The following is an 11,568-nucleotide window of genomic DNA, read 5'->3' as shown; positions in this document are numbered from 1 at the left end:
AGTAGTTTTAGAAGTTTCAGTCACTTAATTACAAACTTGTTCTTGGTACCAACTGAGTTGTGTCAAGAATTCAAATGTCAATCTGATCAAAGGAGCACATCAGTCTCAATGAAAAATAAGGCTGGATTGTATAAACTCACAGGAAATCCTCAAAAACATCTAGACACCGATAGAATTTTCAGTTTGTACCACAAGCTTTTACATCTCAAAATGGTTATTTTTAAAAGTTTCTATATTTGCAATCAACAGTATCCTATGGTTAACAGAATATATACCAAATTGTTGTTTCAAAAAAAAATAGGAAGAGTAGCCTGAAATAAGTCATGAAATTATGTGCAAGAGTTTATTTAACATATTAGACACAATTACCACAAATAGACGAGTAGAGGTGGCTCACCAGTACTATGCTATTATCCTATCAGCCTTTTTCTTTTAACCTCACACAAACTGAAGTACATTATTCTGTAACACCTTATCGTTCACATTTTATAACAAGGCTACGTGAAACCAATTTGCTGGTTAGTTAGGATTATAACCAGAAACCTCAGCATGCATTGCACGTCAACACCAAGGCTCTAATATTCCAACTAAACTGAAGGCTATTTGTTGGCCAGGGTGGGGGAGGGGACAAAAGATAAAGACCACAGAAATATTTCAATGTATCCTTTTTGGTGCAAATAAGCATAATGCAAGTTTTAACTTCTTCATATGGGTTTTGATTCTACAATAGTAGAATTCAAATTTCACGTTATTCTACTCTACTCCCTTCCCCCACTCCCCTCAATTTAAAAAAAAAAATTCTACAACTGTAAGTGTAGTCAGCTACAACTAAATGAAGATCTCAGGATGAACAGTGAGTTAATTTTGCAATTTAACTCAAGCCGAGGGTGCACACAGCCAATGCTACTTAACTATGGCATATTAAAATCCTGTAGGAGCAAAAGCATTTAGATCTCTGGGCTCGACATGGTGAGTGCGAACAGGACGCTTTTTGTGTCCTTCCAGCAAAGATAGCTCCATCTTGGGTGGTTTCAAGTTTGCATGATCTTCTGCCATCTTAGCAGCAGTGCCCCGAGTACGCATGATGTCCATAGGCGAGGGTTTTTGCACACCTTTGTAATTCTGAACAGCAAAACCACCTGTCAAAAAATAATTCATTTGTTAGCATCAAATGCAACAATTTACTCTTAAAGAAATTAAATAAATGGATGTAGGGTAAATTTCATATAGCCAGTAATTAAAATTTACATAGCTAGACATTAGAAGCTATAAAACTTGGTATAAAAAAAATGCATTCTTCAACTCGTCACTTTGCTGGGAGGTTTGCGGTACCAATTCATGGAGAAAAATTGAAAATGGATTTTTGATTGAACTGGTTTAGTTTCCTTTTCTGTAAGTAATTTTCCACTTTGTCCCCTTTTCCTCAGCACTATGTGCCATTCCCTATCAAAGAGATGGATAGGTGAACTGTTTTCACACCTTTACCAGTGTTGCTCTATAACCAGCCAACAGCAACTGCACAGTAGTAGTCTGGATTGGATTTGTTCTCAGTGGATGACACAGCTACACAGCAATGATTGAGAACAAATATCTGTAGCTCAACAATAATGCACAAGCACCATGTTTTAAAAAGGTACCCTCAGAACTTGTGTAGAACTCTTCCTGATTAGGTTCAGCTCCACTGGAGGAGTCAGAAGTGCTGCTAGATAGTCCTTCATTTACTCAGAGTTGAATGTGACAAAGCATTATGCATAAAACTAGAAAATATTTTAGAAGTTTGTTGAATGCCATTTGTGCCACTTTCATACTTTTTTTGCCCCTTTCACAAGATAGGGATTAAAAAAAGGGTTAGAAGACAGACAGGTAACAAAGGGAAAGGTGGAAAATATTATAAATACAAACAGAGAATGAAGAAAGGGTAGGGCTAATTACAGATGAAAAGGAAATCTTCTTGGAGGAGGATGGAGTACTTTCACAGAAGAGTTAAAAAGTACAGGAGCATGTGGTGGAGTAATTAAATAGGATAACTAGATAAGAAAACAGTACTTAAGAAATTGGTGGAACTCTGAAAGGAACCAGGCCCTGATGGCATGCATTGTAGAATGCTGAAGTAATTGAAAGGAAATAGCAGAGGCTCACATCAAAATTTTTCATAAGTCCTTGGGTATGGACGTTGTGCTAGAGGACTGAATGGTTGCCAATGTTATACCTCTATTCAAAAAGCTGAAACAAAGGGGATAAGTCTGGACATATAGGCCAGTCAACTTAACATCAGAAATAAGTAAGCTTCCACAGGCCAGGATAAAACTAATACCTGTCCAGAAAGTCACCAAGACAGCCAGCATAGATTTGTACAAGGTAAGTCATGTTTGACAAATTTAATGGAATTTAGTAGAGTTCTTTGAGGAAATAATGAAGTGTACTGATAAAGGAAATGCCTTGGGTATTCTGTATATGGATTTTCAAAAGGCACCTGATAAAGTGCCACATAATAGGCTTGTTGATTAAATTAAGGCAACAGTCATTTCATGTTTGTTGTTTTTTTTCCCCCAAGATAAGAATTGGAAGGTTATGATTTAGTTGGTGCTTAACAAATTCAAATAGATTTTGTTAATCTTCCCACCTGGTTCAGTTGCTCTGTAATTCTGTGTAGGCATGAAAGGCCTCCATTTTTCAGTTGCAGTTACTTCATTAACAAATGTAGTGGAATCTCCTTCCAGACTTTTACTGCTCAAATCAGAAGATGCTCCCTGGCCAAACAAAGATCTGAAACCATCACCAGAAAAGCAATAAAATGTTTTCTTCCCTTCCATCACAAAACAGCATCGACTCAAAAGGTACTAAATCTTATGTTTAATCATATCCAGGAACATTAAAATATCTATACATAGTGAAATATTCACACACAAGAAATCACAAAAATTTACAATTTCATGCTAAGAAGTTTTTATGGATCTTGTAGAGGAGCTTGCTGAACCGCAAAAGAAGCTCCAGCTCATCTACAACAGAGTTTTCAACAACCACCATTGGGTAGTTAGTAAACTAAACGTTAAAAATCCTCATTTTATGACTTTGCTACAGCATCAACAAAAACACCAACTCTTCTGTAAGATGGCTGTACGACCAGTTGTTGTATGATATTAAATGCCCCCCACAACTTTCATAACAAACCAACTTGAGCAGTTTCACCTGTACTAAAGATGGGTAAGAACTATTGCTACCGAGTGACAGAAAACCGATCAAGGAAGAAAAAGGGTGTTAGTTTCAGTTACAAAAGTTGGGGGTTGGGGGGAGCTGCATTATTTAATATCTTGTACACATCTAGTCATCACTGTGGGCCATCACAGGTCTAAATGTTAAAATAATGGAAATCATTTTGTATTAAAAACAAATTACATGGTTAATAATAGCTGTAGCAATAAGTTAAACATATTTTGTGCCAATTTCTACAATATTTCCATACCTGCGACTTTGCATTGGTGAGGCCTGTGGAGTACCACACGGAGTTGACTGGGCTGATGAGGATATCTGCTTATCTTCTTTATTTAGATCCCCACACTGTACTTTGAACTTCTGTTTCTTTAAAAATCAAATAAATTACAAACATTAATAAACAAGGAGCTAATAGGCAGATGTAATCTTCACGATTAACTATTGAGCTCCCATAAAGCTCAGTTAGTAGCCACTGACTCATATTGCCTAGACAATGTGAGAGTCCATTCCTGGTCTTTGCTGCGTGCACGTGTACAAAAACAGATAGGGTTACTATTTTTGATAGTGACCCTGCTAGAGAAAACACAATTAAAAAATGGGCAAGAACAGGATTGGTGATGCCCACGTGGTTGAATAGCTCATCCATAAAGAATGGCAATTTAAAAAAAAACTGTTGACAACACAGTTCCACCACAAACCAGGACTGCTTTGTGTCCATTTCCTATACTGCGTAAGGTAGAGGTTTGTGTCCATTATTTGCTATACTCCATAAGGTGGAAGATTTTTTTTTAAAACTCAGTAGCCCTAACACTGCTTTTTTTTTTAAACCTTTGCGACCCAAATTCAGCCCACAATATTGGGATGAAAGTCTTCTCTTTCTGCTATCTATATATGGTCCTACAATAAAATAAGATTGGGTGGTCTCAAACTGGGTCTTGAGCAAAGATTCTACAGCGTGAATCACCAATTCATCCATTAGGATGGCTGATATATTCCATAACATGTGAGATTTACTCTGCATGATACATTGTCATATCGCAGCTGGTGTTGCACACTGACATTTGATGCCTAAATGGAAAAGTGCTTCATTCTCACCTGTAATGCTTCCCCCACACGGTGATAACTGGCTTCTTCTGCAATTAGACCCTTGTGTGGTTGGTAACCAGCATCTGTCAGACCAGCCTGCTTCTCAAACCGCTGTATGCTTTCCTGCGTCTGCTCTGGCAATTAAAATGTAAAACAAAACAATTTGAAAACTAAGAGGAAACAAATACTTTGACTACATATCCAAGAGGAAAAGGTAATGGTCAGTGTGCATTATAGAGCAGCAATTAACACCACAGCTGATATTTAATACAAATTTCACTGTTTCGATATACCAAAACTACTTAACCAGAATACTTCGAACAACAATTTGCATTTATAAAACACTCAAGTTGGAAAAACGTCAAGAGAATTTTACGGAAAGGTGAAAAAAATTGTCAGAGCAGGATGCTAAAACATGTAGAATAGAGTTGGGGCACAGTCAAAAATGTGGTTGAGGATCAAAAATCTTCAGTTCCTGCTTTCAAAAGCTTCCTGAAGAGGCAAGGCAGAAGGATTTCACGAGGAAGTTCCAGAAGGGAACAGCACGGTGGTTGAAAGATGGTGAGTGGAGGCAATGGGGAACAAAGGTAGACCTGTGTCAGAGAAGCAAACAGTGATGTAAGGGTTGAAAGAGGTCACGGAGTTCGGGAGGGGTAAGGAAGTGGATGCATTTAAAGTCGAAGACACAAATTGTGAAGTTGATACATAGGGGTACTGTGAGCCATTGAAATGCAGGGCTTTGAATGGAAATGGTCAGTAGCACTCTGAATGAATTGCAGAATGGAAATGGAGGATCAGTGAATGCCAACTAGGAAAGCATTAGAGAAAACCCAGTTTTAAGGTTAAGACTCTAATATGCCTTTCTCACATCAGTGGGCGAGAGATCAGGTGGAAGCAGGCGATAATACAGTGGTCAAGGTGAGGGCCTGCAGTGAGAAGGAAACTTAGCTCAGGATTAAGCACCACACCAACAGTCAGTCAGTTGAGGAGGTTGATGAAGTAAAAATAGATTATGTAGGAGCTGAAAGGATGGTTTTATTTTTGCTTACATTAAGCTGGATTCATCTACGACTTAATGGAAGACAGGCAGTTGGAAAGTCAAGCAACAGAATCATGAAAAAAGGGCAGAAATGCAAAGCTGGGCATCATCGGCATACATATTGAATCTGATCATGCACTCCTAGATGGGGTCATCAAGAGGCAGTATACAAACAGTGAAGAGGTAATGATTATGGATGGAGTCTTAGGGTACAACAGTGGTGATCATATGGTCATGGGAGGAGAAATTATGAGATATGTAGTGTCCTTGTTGGACAAGTCCAAATGGAACCAGTAGGGAGCACTGCCACACAAGATAGATTGCCAAGCACACACACTGGAGAAGGATAGAATAATCAACATTGTCAATGGAAGCAGAGAGGTTGGAAGCATGAGGAAGGACAGTGACCTGTAGTCACAATCACAAAAGATGCCATTTATGACTTTGACCAGTGGTGGGTCAACTAGTGTTGTGGGTGTGCCAGATTGCAGGGTCCCAAACAGGGAGTGGTGTGAATGGTGGGCCTGCAGGTGCAAGACATGGAAGTATTCTAAAACTTTGAAGACAAAGGGAAGATATGAGAGTGATAATTGGAAAAAATGGTAGGATTTAATTTTTTTTTCAGGAAATGGTGATGATGGCTGTTTTGAAGCAGGAAGGGACAATGCTAAAGGATAGTTTTACCTCAGCAAGCAATAAGCTGTTGAGCGGTCAGAAGCTGGGGTTGGGAAGGGGGTCAAGGGAGCAGGTGATGAGTTTCATCAACAAGATGAGTCATGGCATAGGTTGGAGGCAAAGGCAGAGATGCTGCTGAGGATACCTCAAAGAAATCCATAAGTTCTTTGCATTTCAAATTTGAAGAGGATGAAAGAAGTAGGAGGAGAGGCAGGAGAGGAGAGAGTTAGTAATGCAGAATAGGAGTTTGGAATTTCTTCTACTCTCCAAAATAATTTGGGAGTAGTAGGTGGATTTAGCTAAGGAAATGCAGCAAGAATAAATCAAACTAGGTCTGGCAGTGAACCAATAATCCAGTCAAATGCCAGGTACATTTGAATTTATGAGGTATGGAATTGAGGCCATGAAGGTGGCCGTTGTACTGGTGAAGTGGCAGATTGTACAATATCTAATGGGGACAAGGCCATGAAAAGGTGGAGGTGAGGCAGTTATGAAGGGGATCAATGTCATTGCAGGTGGCAGATCAGGGAAGATGGAGGATGAAGTTTGAGAAGGCCCTAAAAAGAACTGGCGAGAGAGGTCCCAACCCACCACCACAGACAGAATGTGAAACTGGATTGGGTTTGGGCTGTCAAGAGAAATAAGAAAGTGGTCTCAGAGCGCTCCAATGAGAGAGGTCTTGAAGCCCATGTAATAACAATGTTGAGAAGGTAGCCATATGTGTGGGTGGAGGAAATCGACATGGAGGGTGAGGCTGATGGAAGCAAGTGTGCAAGGAAATCAGTGGTTGGGAAGGGCAAGATGGAGGTTGAAATCACCAATTTGAACCCAATAAGGGTGGTGATCCGTGACTACATCATTGTTAGAGGTCAGGGGTGGTTGAAAGGAGGGACTTTAGGTTCGCTAGTGAAGCAAATGCCTAGCTATTCCACTGGTCTAGATGTATTAAGCAGCGTTGTGAGACAATGTCCTTTAAAATCTTTACTACAACAATTAAGATTTATTAATGCCATTAGGTCAGCAAATCATCTTGATGGTTTAAAAAGTGACTTCTTACTTGTCATAAGCGAGTTCATAATGACAGAAGTTGCTTTAGCTTTCACCACATTGACTTTGCTCAGTCTTTCTGCTGATTGAGCTATAATTGAAGACGGAACACCATTTTCTCCATCTTCCACCTAGAGTAAAAGACGGTGAAGAAGTGAAACGTTTCTCCCAGAATACAGAGACAATGCAATTCTTTTGCTTTGCAAGTCAGAAATCCTGCATCTACAAATGTTTGTGCAATTTTTTTACAACACAAAATTAGCACTTATGTAAACAGCAGGTATAACTCAAATTTCAAAACTATATCTGGTTGGTATATGATTTTGCATGAATTGCTAGCACTTTACAAAATTTTATACATAATTTACTATGCAAATCTATACATTACTACTGTTTATGTATCCAGTTATGTCATTGATTAAAACATAATTGGCTCAAATGTTATTTGTTCCTCTTCCAAATATAAGAGTGTTAACTTCCATACATTTAAATGCACCTTAATTGAGTTATATTTAAGTAGTTACAAACGGGTTGAACAATTCAAGCAATATCTTAGGTCTCCTTCACATATGGGTTAATTAAAGGCCTAATCTGGTAAAGAAAATTGTACTATAAAAGGATAGAAAATACTTCAATGTGAAATAGTTCCAAAACAAGATTGGTCCAATAACCTGCCATAGACAAATACTGACTGAATCATCAGTTAGCATCTGAAGTAGAATTATACATTCCCAAATCACCCAGGTCTCAGCTTTTACAACCATTCAGATCATTTGGTCTGAACATCACTGAAGTAACAATCCTGTGAAATAAGTTTACTATTTGTAAACATTTTCAACCTAAAAAGACTTGCATTTATATATCCCCATCACAATCTCAGGACATCCCAAAAGTGCTTTACAGCCAATGAAGTAACCTCAAGTTAGCAGCACTGCATGATGTTCTACAGTTAACTTAAAGTACCATTTATAAGTTGAACATACCATATGCCGATAACCACGAGTTTCAGGATTTACGTTTGCAAGAAATGCAATCTCAAACTGGAAGTTTCTACTTGCAATGGATGCATGCCATACCAGGGACTAGAACTTTCACTGTCACAGCAACAGAGTATGTTGATCATGACCAAATTGTCAGCTGGTATACATAAATTCTGCTTGGTAGGCAGCATAGCAATCAAAGATCTTTCTGGAGCCATTTTTCAGACCACTATTAAATAAACCACCTACTGGTATAACATGGAAATGGCAGAAGCCAGAGTTAGAATCAGGAGGGAATGTTTCAAATGTAACGTTTTTTTAGGTCTAAACTTGGCAGGGTTAAAAGAAAGCTTAAATTTGTGTTTAACTTGAAAGAAGATAGACTTAAATGAAAAAAAATCAAATTCATGTTCATTCTCCTCTTGTTTTAACCATTTGAGTACAACAGCTATTCAATGGAGCTTTCAAAATGGCACATTTTCCATTCCAAGAGTAATTATCTGTACATTTCTTATGTTCTCTGTGCTTTCTTACTTAACAATATTAGCAGAATACACAAAGAAACTCATACCACATATTAAACTCTTGAATCAAAAACTACAACAAAAGCAACTGAAGAGTCATTTGCAGCAAAATAATTTTCATGAGTGCCGATCATCTGTCCATAATCAGCAATCTGAAATAGGGGTCAACATAACACTGTTGGTGAAAATTGAAAAACTGCTTTTCAAAAATAAAAAAGATGGGAGAACAAACTGAAAGCACACTATTGCATTCAACTGCAAATGTTATATTTTATGATGTGGAGATGCCGGTGATGGACTGGGGTTGACAATTGTAAACAATTTTACAACACCAAGTTATAGTCCAGCATTTTTATTTTAAATTCACAAGCTTTCGGAGGCTTCCTCCTTCCTCAGGTGAACGTTGTTGGAACGTTTCCAACAACGTTCACCTGAGGAAGGAGGAAGCCTCCGAAAGCTTGTGAATTTAAAATAAAAATGCTGGACTATAACTTGGTGTTGTAAAATTGTTTAGTTATATTTTATAGAAGTGAGGACATACGAATCTTACTGCAATTCTTATATTACAAATAGAAGTATACCATAGACAATTGCTGGTATTTCCGCTCTGAGATAACGGGTTGTTTCCACAATATATTGCTTCCCATATCAGAAGGTGGAGGAGTCATTGGCGTTAAATCTTCCAAGGCATCATCATAACTGAACGCCCTACGGTGCATCCCTATTGGTAGGGACATCTTTCCTAATAAGCTCGAAGAATGTTCGATGGCTGCAACATACAGGGACAATACATTTAAGTTTACTTGTGTACAAGCGTCAAAGACTGTTATATTGGATTCTATTTATTGATACTACAATTAATACGAATTATAATCAGTTACGTCAAATCATCGATAGATAGATAAATAAAACCACGGTCAACCGCAATTGAAACAAATTTGAAGTTGTACTGCTGAAAATAATTTGACAATTCAACTTAATGCACATTTGAAACTGCATTATTGCATAGCCAATTTAGCCTTAAAAACCGATGGGTAGCGAACAATCCGCGAGAACAACTGCAGGAAAACCGGATGGGTTTCTGTTGCCTTTAAAGGCACTACAAGAGGTGGGAACAAAGCAAAACAGAAACGAGCCTAAATTACCAGCAACGTTATGTTCATTTGAAGCCATAATTGCTGTGTTACTGCTACAGTTTCTCCAGAAGGAAACAGTGAAAATTCTTTAGATTCCTCCACCTGTTAAAGAAAAAAATACAAGAAACACTAAATCCTCCCTTCGAAAGGAAGCAAGCAGCATCCTCCCTCCCTTTCCCCCTCTCTCTCTCTCTACATACTGCAGCAGTCGCGGGTCGCTGCACTCTGCAATTTACAAACCCACCAGGCCCCGGTTGGATACGGGAGTCGCACTGAACGGTTTAAGACGCGGAGCATCGAAGATGCACTTACGGTCTGGTCCGGGTGAGCGGCTGAAGCGCGGTCCTACGGCAGCAATGCGCGGTGCGGGCCGCCCCCGGCGTGGAGCGGCGTACACTGAAGCATGTTGTAGCGGATCCGGGGTGGGTGGGGGGGAAAGAAAGTGATCACGGGCTGCACCTCGAAACGGAGCCCGGGGTGGGGTGGGGGAAGAGGGGGTTCAGGGCCGACTGGATTCCGCCATCACCTCACCCGCCGCAAGTCAGTGTGTATGTGGGGTGGGGGGGGGGGGAAGAGACTGGGGGACTTTAAAAGGTGCCGGTGTTAAGAGCTCAGGGTCCCGGAGGAGGGGAGAGAGGGAAGGGGGTGCGCTGAGCTGAGTGCCGATGCCCGGGACAGTATATAGCGGCCCTCCTCCTCCTCCTCCTCCGCCCAGGCTGTGACTCTAACGGTCCCGCCCACTCGGAGCCGCGAGCCCCAAAACCATCCAATCAGACGGAGGCTTGGGTCCGAACCCCGACTTCTATGGAAACGAGAGACGTCGAACGCGTCATTTAGAACTCGCGAGGCCAGCGCGCGCCTGGTGATTTGGAATCCTGCTTGAGAACGTTTATGAATTTAAATAGTTCGGCCCTTCCGTTATCTGTTATTTTTTTGTTAAAAACACATTTAATTAATAAACCGCGGCGGCGTATTCTTTCCCTTCCAGCTGAATACGGTGCTAGTAAAAGTGAGAGCCGGTGAACAGAAAGGACAAGGAGCCATAAACAGTGTCGCCCAGACTCTCTCCCTCCCCCTCCTCCGCTCTGCCGCCTTATCGCGAGATTGTGACGTCACCGGCATTCGGACTCGTTCGAGCGGATAGACTGGCAACGCATGCGCACCGGCGCTGTTTACCATGGGCGGTGCAGTGGTGTCACCGACTGGGAGATAGGGATTGGCTCGCGCTGATCCCAGCGTATTCCCTTCACCCTGACCCGCTGAGTGTTTGCGGCATATCTCTGGGGTTTTTTATTTCAGATTTCCAGTATCCGCAGTATTGTGTTTTTGTTCCTCCCACCCTGTTTGTCGTGTAATTCTCCCCTCTTGAAGGCACTAACTCACACTGCAGAATTGTTCGATTGGTCACCAACAGCCCCTCCAGTCCCTCACCCAACTGTCGTCCCACACAGGCAGATGTTGGCAGGATATTTGATCACGAAGGACATCACATCTGTTCTCACCCGACGTTCACACAGCTTTCTGACATGGGTCACCACCTCTTACTCAAAACACTTGTAAACAATTTTACAACACCAAGTTATAGTCCAGCAATTGGACTATAACTTGGTGTTGTAAAATTGTTTACAATTGTCAACCCCAGTCCATCACCGGCATCTCCACATCATACTCAAAACACATTACTGCCAGAATACTCCCAACAGCAGTTATTGGATATTGATCAGGAGCAAGAATGGAAAGACTGCAAATACTAGACAACTGAAACAAAAGCAGAAATTGTTAAGAATTACACAGAATGTTTATCAGCAACCGAAGGAAGAGATAGCATAACGCTTTACATGTAGATCTTTCATCAAAATTGGAAACTG

General features: G+C 40.4%; 1 protein-coding gene across 1 annotated transcript; it reads right to left on the bottom strand.

Annotated features, from left to right (window-relative positions):
* Positions 1 to 317: 317 nt before the first annotated feature.
* kiaa1191 (KIAA1191 ortholog) lies at positions 318 to 10,495 on the bottom strand. Its single transcript, XM_067996376.1, has 8 exons — positions 10,013 to 10,495; positions 9,710 to 9,802; positions 9,146 to 9,333; positions 7,071 to 7,191; positions 4,309 to 4,433; positions 3,464 to 3,579; positions 2,624 to 2,766; positions 318 to 1,139 (listed from the first exon to the last, which is right to left on the bottom strand). Exons 2-8 carry the CDS (start codon positions 9,735 to 9,737, stop codon positions 922 to 924), a joined length of 939 nt encoding a protein of 312 aa, XP_067852477.1. The 5' UTR covers positions 9,738 to 9,802; positions 10,013 to 10,495; the 3' UTR covers positions 318 to 921.
* Positions 10,496 to 11,568: the final 1,073 nt, after the last annotated feature.

The sequence above is a fragment of the Heptranchias perlo genome, chromosome 14, assembly GCF_035084215.1.
Source record: "Heptranchias perlo isolate sHepPer1 chromosome 14, sHepPer1.hap1, whole genome shotgun sequence".
NCBI classification, from domain to species: domain Eukaryota; kingdom Metazoa; phylum Chordata; class Chondrichthyes; order Hexanchiformes; family Hexanchidae; genus Heptranchias; species Heptranchias perlo.
Note: the sequence above shows the minus strand (reverse complement) of the source record. Positions and strands in the feature narration are given on the sequence as shown.